Raw genomic sequence first — 21,492 nt, forward strand, 5'->3', positions numbered from 1 at the left:
GTGTGTGTGTTACTGTAGAGTTAGAATGTAAAGAATTAAGAATTTTAGAAATTCTTTTGCGTCTTTTTTTTTTTTTTTTTGCTGTTTGTTTGACTTGTCGTTGATGTTTTATTTAGCTGAACACAATGTTGGTTGCTCCCTCTAGTGGTGCGGCTGTCAAATTTTAATGAGCCTTCACTGAACTGTCAGCCAGACGTCATGGATGAACATGGAGGCTTCTGTCCTTCTGTCCTTCACAGTATCAACAGCTCTCAAAGCGGAGCCACCGGGTGTCTAGAGCCATTCACAGTCCGTGTTACAACATATCAGTGAGCAGGAGCAGACAACAGCACAGTCTGGGGTTTTACTTTAGTCTGGCAAAATTCTGGCAAAGGATATAACTCCAGCAACTGACAGGAAATGAGAATGGGCTGGAATGTGGATGTCGTGTGAAAGCGTAGCATGAAAATGGCCCTGCTGCTGACGGTAACGCTCACCACTAAACATCTAACACCAAGATTGTCATAACAGATCCAGTGAAATATGCATCAAATGCTACTTGATGCGTAAATGTACTGTTGTTTTGTGTGATTAATTGGGAGTTTGAAAGAAATCCATCATTTCATTTTGTATCGTTCTTGGACAAGGAGGCAGGGTCCTACCGTCATTACACAGTGATCCTCCAAATGTCGTCATGCTGCAGTCACAACTGAAGCCCTCCCACTGCTGAAGGCACACACCCTGGTTGGCACATGAGTCTTCTTGGCATGTAGTGCTGGGGCCTGCATGTGGAGACAAACAGTGGCCTCATTGAGAAGACGTTTATAACAACAGGCAGCCATGTCTGCGGTTTAACTCCGCAGTGAAATGAAATGTCACGTACAACATGGAGACAAAAGGCTTCTGCAAATGGAAGCATACACGGGACAAACACACACATTCTATGCAAACGCAACAGTAGAGTCATGTTTTCTATTCTTTCAACAAACACCGTTGGAAATTGTAAATCTCCAGGTGGCCCCCTCTCTGCCTGAGCTCTCAGTGAATATAAATGTATTTAGTCACAACAAAAAGTGCACTGGTGTATTACAAACAACATTAAATGACATATGGATTAAATTTACACAAATGATTTAAATATTTAGCTTATTATATTCAAGATTAGAAGAACTCAGAATACATCCTGATTACTCTAATCTAGTTATACTCCCGACTGTCACACACCTCTGGCCCCCCATGGAGACAGTTTGTGTGCACAGATCTCTCCGGTGATCAGACAAAATGCATGTTATTAGTAGCCAGGACTGATTGAGGGTTACAGGACAATAATCCTCAGTCAGTTCTATATAGATTCATGTAGTAGTAGAATTTTTTTATTTTTATTACTGAAAACTACTTTGTTTTGGTAGTTTAGTCATCATCAGTACTACAGGAGGAGGGTCCACACATTTTCTTATTTATGTCTTTTGCTGATACAGACATACATTAAAATTGCATCCTAATATATCCTAATATATTTATCTGTCTGCTTAAAGTGCAACCACAGTGGGAGCTGCTCAGTTTAGAGTAGCTTTGGTAGGTACTTCATAGTTTAAGAATTTTCTGTAGCCCACACTCAAGGCTGAAAAATGCAAAAAGCAACACGCTGTGCATAGTATACTATGCTGCAAGGAAAAATATTATTTAATTCAAGATGACTATTGGCTTCTGAATTCAATTCAAACACAGCTCAATTCAAATGGCACGCAACTACATGATAGACTAATTATGTTGTTGTCTTTCAAATTGCTCAGATTGGAATGAACTTAATGTGTCACAACTGGATCAGGCTGAAGAATCCAGTCGACGAAGAGACAACATGTGTAATGACATTCTTACAAATTTAAATAAGTCTAGTTAATATCTGACTGACAGAATTACACATTTATATCAAGGATTTCTCAGTTCTTTCATTTTTTTGCCAAATACATGTGTAAGGCATAAAGCATATAATAATTGATTTAATTTAAGTTTAAAATTATGTTAAATAAAAATTCAGATATTGCAATATAATCACGTAGCTGCTAATCGATTAAAATGGAATTGATTTTGCAAATGAGCTTTAATTACTGCCAGAAACTGAAACAGAAATATGGTATTGGTTATGTGGAACTTAGGATATTGATGATTAGTTTAAAGTAGAACATAAAAAGGACATTAGTTGGAATCAAAACGATGGGTTTTTGGTTGGACGTTCATGCAGAACAAAACATTGTTTTCAAGTCATGCAAGAGCACACATACAGTGAGTGAACCAAACAAGAAAACAATAAACACAGGAAAAAAAAGAAGTTCTACTTTTAAGTAAGAATAGAATATATCAGCGCAAATCAAAATGTCAGCCCCATAGACTGATACAAGTTCTTATTGGTACTTGTATTCCTATGGGAGTGAAACCCCACTCCGCATGGCTGGTGGTGGGTGAGTGGCAAACTAGGTTATCTTGCCGTGGAAAGTGTTAAGGTAGTGGTGGTGGGAAGGGAAAGGGGTGGGGCATTACGGATGCAAAGAGGAAGGGGATATCAGACTCTATATCAAACAGACAAAGCTATCTACCTTGCAAGTCAGCTTTCATCAATGCAACTTTTGTCAGCCAAGTAATAGGAAAGGAAAAGGCAAAGTATACCAGCTGTTAGTAAAGCACCAAGATGTCAGAGATGGAGTAACAGAGACACAGGCTGTTGAAGCAGGGGAGACATGAGTGAGGAGTGAAGTGTTTGTCTGTCCTCAGAAAGAGCCAGAGGGGAGGAATTGTAGTGTACAACTGACGCTGGCTTAAGCCAAACTAAAACAGCAGCTATTCTCAAAATGGCACTGGCAATATGAAGTAAAAAGATGCAATTTGTAAAGTTATTGTGTGAAGTGGCTGCCCTTGGTCCATAATGTTCAGTGAAATTCAGAGCAATAGAAAACCCACATATTTGTTCTCATACAAATAAACCCTGCTTTATTCAAATACAATCAGTAACTACATTCTACCTCCAGACTTCATCACCACAAACCAATAAATTTGTTTTCACAGAGGCCATTATCCATTGAGCGTGACCACTGATTCTGTGCGGTACATGATGACAACAAGAAGCCACCGACCCACAAGGGGCGCTGAATTTGATTACATTTGTAACGTCGGGACGTGAAAAGATCAGAAGTTGCGTACTCAATAGAAAAAGAGTGGATGAATTGTGAAATTAAACTAAGTGAATGACGATGAAAAATAAATCAAATATTGTCTCTGAATGTGGTGCACACATTAGACTGGGCAAATGATATTCATGCATGCAACAAAGGCTTCATACATAATTCAAAAGGATTGCTTCTGGCAAACTCTCAAATCCAGCAAGCATGCATAGAGCAAAACAGAATGGGGATAAAATGGGAAATAGCACTGGCAGTACAAATATGGCAGAAAGAATAATCAGATTATAGCCAAGTGAAACAGAAATGATTGCCTGTGGAGGAGTATCAGTGCTTGATGCATTCTAACAGAATACTAACAGACTTCATGGATGTTGAATTATGATCCACAGGTTGGCAGTGTGGGTGTGCGTCACTATGTTTGCACATCTATGTTGGACAAGGATGAGATTGGGAGGGAAGAGGTCGGACGCCACAGTGTCGGAGTGAAACCCTAAATTACTTTGACGCAGCATCACCAGAATAATTGAGGAACAACTTGTCTGATTTTATCAAGAAAATAAAAAAGAGGAAGGAAAAAAAAAAAAAAAAAGATTTTTTTTTTCTTAGTGGGCCGGGACACTCACCTTCACATCCTCTCTCTATCTGCCCAACACAATCCAGAGCATCTGACAACAAGTCTGGGAGCCGCCCGTTCAGATCCACTGATGCCAAACAACCTTGAAAACCCTCCTTGGCATGCACCAGTTTGGGCAGATCCTTGTACATCTCCTTCGCCACCCCGCCAATGTAAAGGTTACCTGTTAAGAAATATGACAATACTGACCCCTAGTGGAAAACATACACGGTACACAGCCTCCCATTTCATGCCTTTCAAAATGATGATCAAAGCGCACTACAACAGACAGCATCGTAACAGGGCTTGCACTGAAATTTGGTCTTGGAGACTGTAGCAGCTACCGCTACTAAGCTGCTTTTGAATCCTCAGACAGATGTTTATTCATCTGCTTGCGGACTGCATTAACAGCATCACTGAGCTGAGCAGTCAAAACTCTGCAGATGTGTATTGCGTGGTAATAACAGCAATGTCATTATAACATGTTGATGGACGTCACAGCTGATGCTGTCCTTACTTGTTAATTTATAATACCAGTTGTTTAATAAGGTTTTCACAGGCAGGGGTACAGAAGGTTGATTAAGTTCACTCTCAATTAAACAAAAGGCTTTTTCAATTGCTGGCTAAGACATTATTCTGTGCTTTCAAATAATATCGTCTTTTTGGCACCCATGCTGGAAAATAAACATTTTTTTTTAATAATAATTCTTTAAGGTAGAGCGCGTATTACGCCAATCGTGTCAGCTCCACGTGCACACAAGTAGTCTGCAACTGGATGCACGTGTTGGCAGCAATAAGTGAGTGCCAAGCTTTGCTTTTCCCCTCAAAACCTCCTTTGGTTTATCCTGCTGCTGCAGCTGCAAACCTGTTTTTCTCACCTCTGGGCCACCACTGCCCCAATTTCATGAAACCTCCAAATAAATAAATGAATAAATAACTAAATAAATAAAAATCTTAATTCACTCTGCCTACGCACCCTTCAAGTCTAGATTTTTGGCTCCTGTGGTTGTCTGCGTGGTGATCTTGGTGTCAATCTTGACAGTGTGGAGGTTGTTGGTGTCCCTGGAGATAATGACGTTGTGCCAGTGGTTGTCGTTCAGGGGTTTGTTGGAGTTGCCTTTGATCAGGTGAGCTCCATTGCCCAGGTCAGAAACATAGTGAAGGTAGCTGCAACCAGATATTGACAGGCACGCTGTTATGAAACTTAAAGACTTTGAGCACGGCACTGTATGTTCTCGGTAATCACTGTAATCCAAATATGTCCACATCATTCTCCGCTCTTTTGCAGAAGCTTCAGTTTGCCGCTTTCAGTTTCACAGGGCGAGAATGTGTACGCACATCATCTGTTCTGCTGTGTGCTCAAAAATGTTCATGTGTGAGAGTATCAGCAAGAGCAGCTGTATGCAAAAGAGCTGAATAAAAGCTTGTGGGCTGTGCTCAACAAATGAGTCTTAAATTCTTTGTTTTACAGGCAGTTTACGATTTGCATGCTCATTTTAATTAAAATGTATGCCTTTAATGTTTAGCATGTTGAATAATAATTAACTCTAGGCGTTACTTAAAAGAAGGTCATTCTATAGCTGCATTCCAGCAATAAGAAATGCAGCTTTGTATAGCCAATTCCCTTTTATGTTGGGTATTTGTTGTGCCTTCATGAAGATTTTAAAAGAACAGTAATAGCCAACAGCGCTTTCAGAGAATTTTCTGGCATAGAGGTGATAAGCAAAGAACTTGAATTCCCATAACAATGGCATAAAAAGCTGTCAAGAATTATATTCAGTCTTGAAACTGCCATAAAATATTAAGAGCTGCATTATTAAATCCATAATCCATTTATATGGTTATTCTCACGTAAATAAACATGTCACAACACTAGTAGAAAACTAATTCAACACAGTTGAAAGCTTTTTGCTTTTCACATTTGCTGGTCTTTACACCTTGTGGCAGACAGGTCTAACCCCAAACTATGAGAATAAAGTTGTGTGTGTGTGGTGTGTGTGTCAGTTTGTGTAAACAGCAGTGGTTACTGTAGCCTGAGCGGTGAGAGCCAAAGAAGCTAAATAAAAACATGAGATTCCACCTACACCAAATCAAACTTCTCCTCGCAGCATTGTTGTTTGACACATCATCTCTGAGCAGAAGAAACTCAACAAGCAAAATACCCCCTCACCAGATATGGAGTCAAATCTACCAAAAAAAAAAAAAAAAAAGCATTGACCAACCCTTTCACCAGCTCCACCACGATGAAGTCATTCCCATCTCCACTGTTGTAAAGGATGAGGCCGTCGGAGGAGGTAGTTTTGAACTGAAAGAAAAGGTGCATGGAGTAGTAGGCCTGCAGGGTGGTGAGGGTCACATAGCTGGTGCGCGACTTGAAGGTGACGGGATCTGCGATGATGTTCTTGAAGCCAATCATGGCATTGAGCTCACAGTAATCAATGTCACCGTTTTTACACAGGTCAATGTACGCCATGCCGTTGAAGGAGAGGCTCTGGAGGTGGCCAATGAAATTGGAGGGCACCATGGACAAGAAGCGCTTCTCTGTCACAATGCCCGTTTCAATGTTATGAAACTCCAGTTGGGTGTGGTCGCCTGCCATTTGACCTTCGACCGGGCAGAAAAGGAGGGAGGGAGAAAGGACATTATTGGACGCATATGACACTTAAGAAGCCGACGTTTTGCAGTTAAAGGGTTACCTATGCACTCTGTAAATATTGATAGAAAAATAACTAAAGCAAAAAAAAAAAAAAACAAAACTGTAGAACTCGTATCTCCCACTTCTACAGTATATTCTCCCATTAAAATGCTTTGTTAAAATATTAATTGGCTTGTTAATTTTTCATAAGGACAAAATCCAGCACATGATGACATTATTAAATTTAATTATTTAATTTTGTGGCCTATTTTAGATATTTATCTGACATCACTATGATTTTGAGCTTTCCCATTGAACTGCAAAGAGCAGAGGAGAAAAAGGGAGCTTCAATAATGCACTCATTCAGAAAAACGAATGAATGTCCCCTCCACAGCACAGTGCAGTATAGATTCTGTGACAGAGCGTGTTTCTTACCTAAGACAGAGCCCAAAACATATGGCAGCTAATCTAAGTTTGTAGGAGGGAATTACTGTTCTGTGAAAGGAACAGAAGAAGAGGAGTACCTTCGACAGGCGGCAGATCATCTACGGTCAGTTTCAAACTCTTGCCCCTCCTGAACACACGCACTGTGTGCCACTCATTATCGTTCAGATTCTGACCCGCAAAAATAGTCTCTGGACCTTTGCCTGCAGGACAGTCCAAACAGTGGTTAACACACACACATGCGTGCACACGCATGCATACACATATGCATACACACGCATGTGCGTGCACCCACACACACACACACAAACACACACAGAATAAAGAGGCTGAGCGAAATGAACAGAACCAGAGGAGGAGAAGATCAAATAAGGAGGACAGAGGGAATGAGTTAAGTAGTTTGACAGAGAAAGAACACATTAAGGTAAACATAGTTAATGGTCCATAGAAACACATCATTCTGACTTGCATTGGCTGTCCTGCACCATTAGATCGGGCCTCACATTTCTGAATTCTCACTGAACACCAAGAGGAGGGAGGTAGTAATCAGGATGTCACATTACTATTACTGACCCTATTACCTTGTTTGGAGTTGAATGTACAATGTTTGTTTGGGTTTATTTAACTAAAGAAACAAGATAATTAGATGTTTTATTATATGTCTCTGATTTTGTTGTGAGGTTCTTCTCATTTCATTTGTGCCACTTGGTGGCAGCAAATGACTACCTGAATGCTACAACAGAACAAGGCTCTCTCACTTTGCATCGCTCTCCATCTTGTTTACCTATAGACCCAGTATTTGATTGTTCTCATATCCACCATATGAAACGAAATAGTGCTACAGGAAGAAATGTTTGAATAATGAAAGCGGTGAGAAGAGTCTATTTCAAACACAAAACAGACAAGCCATTGTCCCTGAAAAGTACACAAAATACAGAATGTGATTTTCATCAGCAGCCTTGAAAATGACTGATATTTGGAGAGAGCAGCAGGTAACAGGTGGCTGCAGCAACACTGGGCAAACTGCACAAATTCTATTATTGAATCTGATGCATTACATTAAATCCATAAAGACCATCAAATAACCATTCAATTGAAATGCTTCCAAAAGAAAAATTTAAAATAAAAAAAATCTAATCTCTGACTCTTTGAACCATCCCCCTCACACATCCTGAAAGTTGCGTGCTAATATTCCATGACGTGTGTCACTGCTGGTAAGTGGTAATGCAGATGTCACACAGAATTAAAATCTAATGTGATTCCACATAATCAAATTTGGGATCACAAAGACGATGATTGCAACTGCAGCAAACCTCAGTGATTTTCCGAGCAGAAAAAGAAAAAGGAAAAAAAAAAATAAATAAATCTTTGAATTCCTCTATGACTGTGATGCCCCCCCCCCCGGGCTCACAGAACCAAACAGACCAATTAAGACGCCACTGTGACGATATTAAAACCCCCCGGGGCTCTGGATACCTTGCCCACTGCAGGGAGCGTTTCAGACGGGTGCCAGGTTCATTCCCCTGAACTCATTTATGGCTATTTATTTCCTGCTTTTTCTGCAATCTTCAAAGCCCCCATTGCAATGTGTATGCAAATCTGAGGGTGCCAAAGTACTGGGACACACTCAATCTCAGAGGCACAGTTCTGCTTTGTAAGCACTAAACACCGGGGCAGGATTGAAACCAGACGAAAGGCGAGGGATTAAGGAAGAAAGATATGAAATAATAGGATGTAGTTGGACTTGAAAGCATGCTTGATCTTTGCCTTCTATCATCCTGTCCTTGTTGCTCTCCAAAGAGGAAAGAAAGGGAAGGGGAAAAGAGGTCTGGTTTTTACACCTCCTGTGCAGTCCTTGTTCTAAACTGCCAGCTGCTGGCCAGACATTAAGGGGCCGATGTCTGTCGCGTCCAGCCCTCTCCAGTGGCCTCACTGATGGTGATCTATCTGCAGTGATGGATCTACAGAGATCTCTCCCTGCCTCATTGACTTCAGGGCCCAAGGGAACAGTGGAGAAGTGCGGCAGAGGGCAGCATGAGAAGATGTGATTATCCAGTCAATCAGGTCCGGCTGGCTGGATGACAGGCCAGATACTGGTGCCGTCTGACCCAACCACTGTGACTCACCCAGGTGTGGTGTGGAGGGGGGGGAAGAGGGATTCGCTGACCAAGCAGCCAGACACCACCGCTGGACACCACCACTGGATTATCATCAACACAGACATCAAAGCCAGCACACATGGAAAAACAAACTTAGCATGCTGCCATGCAAAGCGACCTGCTTGTCTGATCGATGCGCCGCTAACTGAAAGCAGACTGCGAAAAATATTTCAGCAAATGCTGTCAAAACAATGAACGATGGCAATCACTGTTAAAATTGTTTAGTGCCATTTGCATTAAGGTTTGTTTGTTCTATAAAGACAGACTACTCCACTGTTGTTGCTCCATCGGGGTATTTTTAGCGACGGCTGCATGACCACATCACGCTAACTTCCCACTGACTTGATGGGAAAATCCCTCAGTGTGCTGCAACTTTGGCTAACGTGCAATATTTATTCTCAATTTAAGCTGTTTATGTTGGTTACAGAGATTGCTGAGCCAACATGTTAGCCTCTTTATGAAACAAATTTACAACAGCCACAAAGAGCATCATTATAATTACTGGTTAATCGAAAGCACTTCCCACTGGCCTACACACATAGGAGGCTTTTGATCTCAGTGGTATAACTGACTTGTGGTGACTTATCTCTGCTGAAGAGAGGGGTAGTCTTATTGTTTGAGAGCCAAACACTGATCAGCCTTCCCTTGTGTGAATGACTCTATGAAAAATAGGTACACCAATTCAAAAGGATCACTTGTACTGCTTTTTTGTTTAGACTTTAGCTGGAGAGGTGCTGCGGGGTTCAAAGGAAAATACTAAGACGTTTTGGGAGTGCCTTGATTTTCTCAAAAGAAAAACAAGTTGCATGTTCCTCCTCACCTCGGTAATTTGTGCCCGGTCCTTTATTGGATTATGTCACGATGAATAGGGATATACTTTTATCTTGAGGTTCACTCATCTACACAGATTCGCATTCCTTAATTTGTTGACAAACATCAGCTTCTATAGCATAAAGATGAGTACCGCAGGACTCCAAAATCAGTTATTTTATTTGACTCTTTGATTTCTGATTTGAGATTTTTATTTGAACTCAGTAGGTGTGAATTATCAGTCAATGCATATGTATTGTAAAATATATGTTTCCCTCTATCCATAAAGCCAGTTCAGCCATGATGGAGCAAGAATAGAACTGAATTCATCCATATCTCACAACCTATGAAGGATCATGAGTACACAGTGTGCAGCCCAGTCCCCATTCAGCCTCCCTCTAAAGCATCCCCTCATCATTCATTCCAACATGCACACAGGTATAATATCCATGTGAAAGAATCTCCTCCTGCTCTTTCACGCTAAATAAGCCGAAAAAGAAAGACTGATGCGTGGAAATGATCAATGATGAGACGGAAAAAAGCTACCTTGAGTTGCTGCTCAAGAAGGTCACGGAGTGAATAATCACTGTATCCTGGCTACACTGTAAATTGTGATCATCCCGCAGTTCAAATTAATGAATACTAAGAACACCAGAATGGCAGACAAAAAAAAAAAAAAACATGTCAGGATATTTTTGGATCATATTTTTAGTTTTTTGTCACTCAGTGCCTGTTAACAGTGCTTAAGTCGAAGTGGCAGTGTTTTCTTCAGACAGCTCTGGGCAGCCCCAGGGAGCCAAGGTCCCTAATAGACAGTGATGTGTTCTTTGAGTCGGTGCTGAGATTCTTCATCCACCGAGCTGGCCAGAGCTGTAGCGCCTGACAAGACACATTAATTAACACAGAAAAAAAGAGGACAAAAATAACACAGAAAAATAACCTAGGAAGAAAAAAAATGAATTAAATGCCTCATAAGTGCAAATGCACTGCGGCTTAGCACAGTTCTTTCCAAGAACTTCAATTAAACATTTTCTTATGACACAATTAGGTCTGAATCTATAAAAAAAAAAAAAAAAAGACCTGCCGCTCTCACTATTTTATTTAAACATTAACCTTCCCTGTAGCATGATATTAAATGTTGATTAAATCTAAATAATTTCTCTTTCAATTCTACAAGAACTGGCTTCTTTGAAGAAAACTCCTGGTATAAATTTATAAAACATCAGTTAAGTCAGTAAATGTGATAATTATTTTATAGCTTTTATGGTTCTGTATAGACAAGGAAGTGTATTAAGGAAATGTACACAAAGAGAGTTCAGACTAATGCAAATATAACACATCACTATGACAATGCTGAAATACAAAATGAGACTAATGCTGAATGATAATTTCATTTTGCACTACTCCTGCAGTCTGTGTAAAACCATCTAGCCTGTTAACTTACACTGCGCACTACTATTTACACCATACAGTTGTTTTTACATGTGATTAAAGTTTATTTTAAAGATGGTGAATCCTCCTGTCCTCGCTAACATGACACCGAGTCACGAGTCACCATAGATTTGGCCATTCTGAAAAATTAAACCAAGAATGACCTTTAAAACCACTGAAATGGGGGGAATTAGAGCTTTTAATTTGCATGCACAAACAAGGCATGCGATCCAAGATGCATGAACAATGCTATTTAGCATTTAGAAAGGTGTTAAGGAGAGCTGGCTAGAGGTCACGTCATGTGATTCTGTGTGGAGGCGTTTTGGTTGTGTAAGTCTCGCCTTCTCATCAAGCAGTGACCTTCAAATACTGTAACACCTCACACACACACACACACACACACACACACACACAGAGCGATCGGGTGCTGGTGTTTTCAGAGGACAGTTTGTTCTTATATACGTCTGACACAGGCACTGCAACAGAGCCTAAACTCTCCAATATCTGTTGGTTATTTACTGATACAGAAAATGTGTCTGTAACTTTGGAATCACTAAACAGGAAGAAGGTTCACGTATTCTGACTCTGGTGAGGTAATTATTAATTCATCAAAGTTCCTGAATAATAAATGCCGGGGATATTTACCTCCCAAAATATTGCAATGTAACCTCTTTGTTGAAATGAACACATGCACACAAAACACACACACACTCCACCATGAATCCCACCAAAAAGATCTATTCCCTCCTCCCCCTCCCTCTCCACCCCTTTCTCTCCGCTCTGCAAGGCAGGTTAATGAGAATAATAAAATCACACTCTGTATTTCTTCAGTACCTTGAATGGCGTCATCAATTTACAACCAGCACAATATATACCGAAGCAGAAAAGAAACCACGAGAAAAAAAAGAACACATAAAATTATGTGTGTCTAAAATACCTGCTCTTCAAAGGCTGCTTTTTTTTTTTTTTTAAATCAGCCTGAATTCACGTGTGAGGAGTTTGTTAATTAGAAACAACTCAGTGTGTCGAATCGCTGCCATATTTAGGCTTGTGATTAATTTAAGCCTCCCTCCACCTCTTCCTCCTGGTTCATTATTCTCCTGGACAGCTGATATACACAACATCACCAAGCAATTCCTATATGCCCAAACCGCTGCGAAGTGTTATGATAAAATGCCAAGTTAATGTCAATGCAAAGTGCAAGTCAGATATACATCAATGCACCGATTGAATTCCAGACTTTGAAGGCAATCTAATATCAGGTTCATAAACTGGCTGCAAACATGGCAGACATGGTGGACCTGTGTGATAACACAGCTACGGACTCAAACATGAACATCCAGAAACAGTAAGAGTGAGAGGAGAAGAAGAAAAAGAAGAAGGAGAGGAAGAAGAAGAAAGGTGAACAGTGACTTACTGGAGGTACAGTTAATCCTGATACAATCTAGATGGGGAAGAATAGATGAGAGATAAATTCATCTTTCAACGTTACAGCTGCAGACATCATTAAAGCACACAGTCCACCCCTCTGGGGACACACACACGGACACTGTCCGTCCTCTGATGCTCTCACCCGTGTCCCCAAGCTAAAGCAGGCTGGTAAAAGCACTGCAGTGAAGCTGGGCCAGATCAGCACAGCATGGTGTAGAGGGACACAAGCTCCAGCCATGTAGAATAGAAAATCATGAGAGCTACATGTCTTGCTTTGTTTTGCTCTGCAGCCAAACCAAATGTATTCTGCAAGCTGGCAGGTTTTTCAGTTCATTTTCAGAATATGATCTTCTATTCAGCATGAGAGCATCAGATTTTAGTCAGGGTCAGACAGGGCCAGCTGGAAGGGATTTCCAATCTCTCCACCCGTTTCTCTTTCCCTGTCCTTCTAACTATCTGTTTATCTATCTCTGGGAGGCATGATGATCTTCTCATGTCACTTTTTCACCTTCATGCATTATTATATTCACAGTGTTACATTATGACTTTGCTACAGTTGATATGAAACTTAAAATATTCAACTGCACTACTTTAAAAACAGCAACCATGGTGTAAACAAAATACTAAGTACAGCACAAAACAAAAAATTTGTGGTCTTTATATATGATGATAAGATCAGCAACTCCAATTACAGATTTTGTAATCCACTACAAATATAAAATGAAGGTAAAATTTGCTCCTTGTCTTGAATTGATAATGCCACTTACATGTTAAAGCATCTGTGAACATGTTAATAATCCAATAATATAATATCTATAATACAATACTCTTTGAGGGATCTACTGCCTAAATATTAGGTTAACTTTCAATTTTTTCTATGATATATAACTACTTAATTTAAATGGTGAGGGCAAATCTATTTGGAAATGGAATATATTTAATGAAGTATTGTGACTTAAAGGTAAAATATCTCTCTTCCCACTGAAAACTAGCAGAGGCAGTAGTTCTGTTATTTTTTGACTTAACACCTTATGATGTCCTAGTCTTCATTAATTTTGCATGACATGGCAGTGCCTTCCAGACTGTCACTATTTCTGTGGCATTTCTTTACCTCTCTTCTTCCAAGGCTTAGCTTGTGTCGTGTGCTGAGAAAAGAAACTCAGATCAAACTCCATTCCCCTCCCTTTCCTTCCCCAATTGGCCCTGTCTGTCGTGTGTTGTCAACCAAAGCAGAAAAGTGGTCGCAAACAGCCAGAGACCAACACCAGCATGACCCTTTCAGGGAATGCTCTGCTTTTTTTGAAGGAAGAACAAGGAAGACAGTTTTCAACAGCCAATGGTCGGGGACGAACTAAAAGAAAAGAAAAGAAAAAAAAATGATCAAAGATAATTTAAACATAAAGGAAAACATGGTGCCCAGCTGCTGTCATCTTTGTTTTTTTTTTCGTGGTTGCCATGATCTGACTCGTGAGCCCCGTCAGTGTGTGGCGCTGTTGTCTTCCACAGTGGGACACATGCTTCCTTGTGGTCGTCAGCAGACTCAGACTGTCTGCTTTGCATGCACGGCTAAACGGCTCCGCTTAGGGAGCCCATTTCTGTTTAGCCAGTGGAAAGGAGAAATAGATGGCTATCATTTGTGCAGCATTGCTCTGTTTGAGAGATATCAAACTTTTCACAGGCATCATTGGATTTCTTCCTGAGCAAATAAGCACACACATGCAAACACTCGTACCAGTCTCTCAATTTTCTATTTTTGCAGTAGGTGGGGGTTGGGGAGGGATGGAGCATGTCTTTCCTAGTGCTCATTTAAGGTACATTTGCTGATTTGTTTGCAATCCTGCATTCCTCTTACAATGATACAAAGTTCATAGGAACAAATGATGAAAAGATAAAAAAAACAAAAACAAAAAACAAACGTGTGATATCAGAGAAGAGGTGTGATATTATCAACTCACGCCATCTCAGAGAAATTGTTTGGCTCCAATTATGAATAATAACTATATCTAGAAGCCTCAGGGAAGAATACATCTGTGGGCAATGCCCCTTTGAGCAATACAAATGTATGGATGTTGATCTTGGGCTGGTTAATGGAGTGGGCAGCGAGCATTCCCTGCTGGGCAATGGCAGCTGTGTGCTCAACTGGCAGTGAGCGGTGAGCCGCAGACTCTTGCCATTGAAAGTCTTTACACCATCTCCTTCTATTCAAAATATGTGAACTGTAAGAACAATTACACGGGTAGGTGTGAGAGTGAAGTAGAGAAAGTGTATTTGGCTATGTGAATCTGAAAGTGTTATCAAGCTTATTTTAGTTTTATTCGATGTGCGGCTACGGGGCTGCAGCCGATGCTTGTCCACGGCGTTACCTAGATTGACTGTGAGGCGGACACGGCCGCTCTCCAGCTCGAGACGCAGGCTGTCAGCTGAGTCCCGAGACGTGGTGGCTATTAGGATGCCATAGGCTCGCTGGGAGCGGAAGCGCAGAGCCACATCCTCGGCTTCTGTGTGCATCACCACGGGCAGCTGGACCTTCATGAACTTACTGCCATCGTAGCTCAGGATAGTTGCCTCTGCGGAGAGAAGGAGGAAGCAAACTGGGTGAGTGATGAGCAAAATGGAGCATGGCAGTTTTAAAGTGATGATGTCTTATTTGCGGACATAATTCAGTGCTGCAGCTCTCAGTTTGGCTTAAGGAAATGCATTAGAGCACCAGATATGAAGCAATGAACATGTAGTCTAACACAATAAGACAGACTGGTAGAAAAACATATTTCTATTGCAACACAAGCTTTGCAGCCAACCTGCACTGACACTGTCATACATTCACATAGGAATGCTGAAACAATTTAGCTGACAAACACAAAGACAGCTTCCCTCTTCCAGCACTGCTTCCAGATCAGATTGGCGGTTTTGTCAGTTTGTAGGGAGAGAGCGACCGCAAAGTGGTACATGCACATACATGCCGTCCAGGAGCAGCATCCAAACACTTGTCACAAATTGAGCATTGCACAATACTGCGTGCTGCAGCTGATAGCTACACAATACTCTGTCCAGAGCCTGATACTTGTCTACAAAAGAAAATCATTGAGAAGACAATGAACACATTTTTGAAAAAAACTGATAGATTTTACTGCAAAGTGAATAAAGCAAAACATTTCAAGAAAAACTAACAGGGGTAATTTTATTCTGGTGATAAAGTGACAGAATAATAGCTACAATTTTGGTGGATGTAATGGTAGCAAACAGAGGTGGACAGAGTAAACAACTCACTCCTTGAGTAAAAGTACAGATACTCCTTGTCAAATATTACTCCAATACACTCCAATAAGTAAAAGTAGCTTTGTCAAAATATTACTTAAGAAAAAGTACAAAAGTATTTGCTTAAAAAAATTGCTTAAGTATCCCTGTATACCTCAGGAAATACAGGAGAGTAGCTTTATTGTCATTATACAATACACTGATGCAGTTCCGGTACAGACATGTTTATATCTCAAAAACATCTTCAGTTAAAGAGGCCCTACAAGAACCAGTTTCTGTGGAGGGGTCCGGTCTAGGCTCTAGTCTCAGGAGGGGTCTCTGCTTTTCCACGCTGTAGCCCAGTCCGTGACTCACTCTAGGACAATTAAAAGTGACCAATTAACCAATTAACCTTGACCATGTTCAGGTCGGGAGCCGAACCTGTGACCTTCTTATTGCTCTTTTCTTCCTTCCAACACACTACTTTTATGGCTGCAGAGTTGAGTGTCATCACACTGACTATAAAGTTTACAGCGGCTACAGCTGGTGTTACCTTACCATTCACCGGAGAGAGGGACATAACACACGCTTACACAAGGGTCTGCAGCCCAAGCCGTCGCCTGGTACGGTCCAAATCAACGCCGTACCTACGCCGTTGCAATTCCCCACCACAGTGGTAGGGGGCTGCGATCCTTCCATGAATGGTTATGGTCGTCGTATGGTTGAGTGATGCATGTAAGTGAAGTTTCCTCAGCATAAACAGTATATATCTATCATATTTATCATATGAAATTATATATTACTGCACCTGGATATGAACTGGGCTGTAAATGAAAAATACAGATGGGGATTGCTGATCACAGTTGTCATGGTTTCGGTTCCCAGCTAGGTTAATTGGTGACTTGATGTAAATGTATGTAGTGACTTGAGCAACAAGGTGGCGTAATGGTTAGCGATGTCGCCACAATAAGAAGGTTGTCGTTCGATTCCCGGTGTGGGGACCAGACCCCCTCTTGGACAGCCTATAATTGGTGACTCTAAATCGTCCATAGTGATGTATGCGCTAAAGTAGCGAGTGATGAGAGCATCAATAGAAATGTAGTGGAGTGAAAGTAAAAGTATCCCCCAAAAATAACACTCAAGAAAATTTACTTTGTTACTGTCCAGCCCTACAAAACTACAGCATGACAAATTGGTATTGACTTACGGAAGGAAAATACAAAGTGTGACGGAACTGTAATAGTCTGTGGACCTTGAATATTGAGCTTCTGCTCAGGGTGACTGCGTTTACAAAGCATTAAGCAGGAAAAATGCTGGGGAGATTGTTTAACGCCGACAGGAGGTTGGAACAGTATTTCCGGTTGTGTAACTAAACTAGAACCTGATAACAACAGTGGCGTTCAAACAGATAGAGGGCAAGTTGGAGGGACGGGAGATAGAGAGAGGTGGGGGTGATAGGGTAGCAATGTACACACGCCACCTCATCAACACTTCCTCATCGCACACAGCCAATGTCACATCCATCCCCCGGGATGACTCCGTCACATTCCTCACCCAAATCCAATTTCTCCACAACCTCCTGGGGTATGCTGCAGATGACAGGGGCGTGTGACAAACGAGTTCTCACTGCTAAACTGTCTGCTTCCTGCCAGGCAGCTAAAGCAAAGAGCTGCATTTGGAAACTGTTAGCAGATGCCAGGAAAAAAGGAGGAAAAAAAAAAAAAAAAAAAAGGAGCAACAGCTCAAACTCCAAACACGGCTGCAATATTAGCCAGCACTCGGACCCCATGAGAGGGTTTACTACCTGTTTGACTTAATCTCCATGACTATAATATACTGTCTGAAGTTCAGATGACCGTTTATTCTGAGAACATGAGACGTAAAAAATCGGTACCTCCAAACAATGAGTGACAGATCCAAGTGCAGAACTGTGTGGAGTTTCCAGCACAAACCCTGCTCCTGTTAAATTGTCTTAGTTTGAAACAGGATCCATTAAACCATGAAAAATGCTCCAGATAGAAAGACAGCAAAACATACAAATAGTGACAATAATTCCTTTAAAGGGTATAGAACTGTATAAGTACCAGTTTTTATAATAAACAAGAGAGAGTCTGTTCAAATGGATGCCATTCTTTTAAAAGTGCATACCTCCTGAGATTCAAGGTGAAAAGATGACACCCTTGTGCCAGGCCTCAAACATATATTAAAGAGCATTTTACTCATGAAAATATTTTCAACTGAATAGACGGATAAATTCAATCACAGCTGGGGTAAATATTGCATTTTATTCAAGATATAACTTCCACAGATATTCATATAGAGCTGTTGTCTAAAATTCCATCTTAAGAAGCTTATGAAAATATGGAGACTGAAATATGAGGGAAACATTACAAAATGCAAAGTGAGCACCTGTCAAAAATCCAATACTGGAAGGCCATTTTTTTTTGGTGGTTTGTTTGTTTGTTTAATGGCACTCCCGTATTTAAAATCAAAATAAATTGAGAAGACTGAAGCTGGAGTTTTTTTCGGTGCCAGCCCAACAGGAGGTTGTCAGAGGGGAGATGGAGCATACCAAACTACACCAAGCATTCATTTTCTGTCTTGTAAGGCACAATACAACATTGTTTTCTGATTTTCACAAGAGAACAAGGAACAATTTGGGTGAGGGGTGTATGGGGGGGGGGGTTCTTTCAAAGCGGTAACAAATGATGCTTTGCTACTAACAAGTGGGAGTAATGGTAGACAGGCACGCAACTCGCCCTCCCCTTCTCCCTGAAGGAGAAGAGGCTCTGCAGGAAGGCAGAGCTGTCAGTTGCATGTCACAGGATTGTGATGTCCCACAGTGTCAGGGCACCAGGCCCAATTCAATTGCTGAAGTACAACTGCCAAAGGCTTTTGAGAAAATGTATGTTCAACATCCACAATAAACAGGAAGAAATGGCTCAGAGATATCATAAATAATTCAGAGCCACTCGTGTCTTCTTCACTGTCGCCTTCTTTGAGCATCTTAGTATACATGAGCCAAGAAATAGACTCACTGGCTATTAAAAGTGTGAGGGAAAAAAAGATATCCACCTATCTGAAAGTATTTTTGAGAGGCAGGGGGAGAAGTCTCCTCTCGCTAAGAAGAATGAAACTGCGTCATCGTGAGCCGACTTCACATCTCGCCGCTCTGTGGCCATAAGGCGACTTCATTGGGGCCATGAAGTGAGCGCAATGACAGAAAAGGAATCAGTGTGACCGCTTGGCACGCTGGATTCCGCAGCTTCAGTCAGTGCTGTCGGGAATCTGCACGACAGCCAAGATGGTCAAGATTTTGTGTACACGTGAATGAAGTTTCACAGCCCACTGAGACTAATAAAAGAGAATTACTATCTAGTTTAATCATTTACTAGTTAATCTCCAATCTTTGGTCATTGCTCTGCCATCAAGATTAATTCAACGAGTCCTATAATCAGAAGCTGTAGACACTGGAAATAGAAAATCCAACTTACAGATAAAATATAGTCTTTTGACACAACAGAACAGCATGAGGCTAATTGAATGATTTATGTTTTAAGATTTAGGTTTGTGTACTGAAACAAATTTGATTGTTTATTTCACTCCTGGCCAAATCTCTGTTCCTACAACACGTGTCCATATCCACGAGATAATCAACCAACGGCATTCCTCAGGGTCACAATTTCCATGTTTTTCACCCAATTCTCTCTGCTTCTGTGTGTGTCGCTCCGGGGTGCGAGACAACCAGTTCTCTCTAATTTGTAACTATATTCAAGTGTGCTGAATGGTGAGTAACACACAGTGTGCCGTCAAAGGGCAAGGCTAAAACGTGTTTTAACGCTAAAGACCAGTGCTATTCTCCTTTAAGGGTATTTCACAATTACGCAATAACATTCTGCACCTCTTGGCTTTTTGCTATGGACCAATGGCAAATGGGTTTATGCTCTGAAAAGCAATAAATGTGCTCAAAGAACCAGTTTTTCTACAGTTATGCCGATTTACATAATGTTTTGATGTACTGTATTGTGGTCTTCGGTCTACCTTTTTGAGCAAAGGTACCCTAAACCGATGTAGAGTCTGGCAATAATATATTTCAGTCTATGGAGGAAGAGTGAAATGAATGAATTCCCTTGCTCACATGCGCACACATCAGAAAGATGTACATGCACATGTACGTGACAGGTGTGAGCGTGCCGATCTATATATTGATCTTCAGCCTCTATCTTTATTCATTGCAGGTAAGCACAGTAACCCGTGCTCATGTGAATCAACGGGGGGTGCTTTCAGTGCAGGAGTGCAGCATGTCATTCCTCATTAGGGAATACATGCAAGTGCTGCAACACACCTACTTCAGCATCTGGGAGAGGCTGCCTTAGCCTCACACTACAAGACTAATATTTGGGCTAATTAGCAACTGGAGGAACAATGAAGGGGAAGACATTTGGGATGCAAGGGGGAAAATTGCTTTGTCTGCTTAATTAAAATCCCTCAAAATAGGGCGAGTAGCTCCATGGTGCTCTTCTGAAACTCCACCTCTTGTTCCTTTGGACTCGTTGTCGTCGTCCTCCTCCTCCTCCACCATATGCACTAGCTATATTTCGCCACCGGGTGGTACACCATGCATGGATAAGTGAGAGCTGGGGTAATTCTTTTGACAGCTCCTCGGCCTGCTGGTGCCTGCTTCATCCTACCAGCGTAGCGGCAATCTGTAGCCATCAAAACAGCTGGCAGCGGGCCGGGCCCCGTCCTCCATACTACTGCTCCCACTCACACTACTGTGCCATGCCAGTCTCGTACACAGAGTGGAGAAAGCCAGATAAAAAGAGAGAGTTTGGACAAGAGAGCCAAGACAGGAGACGAGACATTTGATTGTTGGGAGGAAGAGAAAGAAGAGGGTCATCGTTTTGGAGACCTTTGCAAAGTGCAATTGATTCAAAGGCAGGGATGCAGTTACTCTGCTTTTGTTTTCGCAATAAGCAAGAGTGAATTGTATCTTTTTAGATTCAAGAGCACTCTCCGGATAAGCAATTATCTCGCTGTAGTGAGACAGATATGCCCCATGCCCAATAAACCTCCCTCATGTACTATGCCCTAATTCCTGTCAACTCATTAGCTAGAATGAAAATGCACATGTGGAAAAAATCAGAGGAGCCTAACTGGCACATCCATCAGTAATGTACGAGATATAATTTATCTGTCCTGCGCCACCATACCTGTGCTAAAATAGTCAGTTCCTGTCCTTGCATTAACTATATTTACATGACAGGTCAGAGGTCATCACAGTCATCAATCATTCACGACCGTATCCAGAAAAAGTAAAGAAGAAATGTAACATCTGATCGTCACATGTGCTCGTGATAATCTATTTGCATTGACTCAGCCGATTTCAATCAGCATCAAGCCTTTTTAGCATGTCATCTAGGCTATTTAGGCAACTACATTTTAATTAATGAAAGACTGCACAGGGATGCTTCAGCATGTGTAGCGCTAACACATGTAACCGTGTAGGACGTGTTACAATTTAATTTTATTTTTTTCCCCAACGAGAACCTGTTCCGGCTGTCATTCCTGTGCAGATGC

At 41.3% G+C, this 21,492-nt stretch overlaps 1 protein-coding gene across 2 annotated transcripts in view; it reads right to left on the reverse strand.

Annotated features, from left to right (window-relative positions):
- The window catches only part of LOC115055880 (neurexin-1a), a 230,503-nt gene that overhangs the window by 112,342 nt on the left and 96,669 nt on the right, over positions 1-21,492 (reverse strand). For both annotated transcript variants that reach the window (XM_029521935.1, XM_029521936.1), the window contains 7 exons: positions 15,042-15,245; positions 12,665-12,691; positions 6,928-7,050; positions 5,991-6,372; positions 4,745-4,935; positions 3,779-3,952; positions 642-761 (listed from right to left, as the gene is read on the reverse strand). In XM_029521935.1, coding sequence (XP_029377795.1) covers positions 642-761; positions 3,779-3,952; positions 4,745-4,935; positions 5,991-6,372; positions 6,928-7,050; positions 12,665-12,691; positions 15,042-15,245 — 1,221 coding nt within the window. The remainder of the gene's footprint in view (positions 1-641; positions 762-3,778; positions 3,953-4,744; positions 4,936-5,990; positions 6,373-6,927; positions 7,051-12,664; positions 12,692-15,041; positions 15,246-21,492) is intronic.

Source organism: Echeneis naucrates, chromosome 15 (assembly GCF_900963305.1).
Source record: "Echeneis naucrates chromosome 15, fEcheNa1.1, whole genome shotgun sequence".
NCBI lineage: Eukaryota > Metazoa > Chordata > Actinopteri > Carangiformes > Echeneidae > Echeneis > Echeneis naucrates.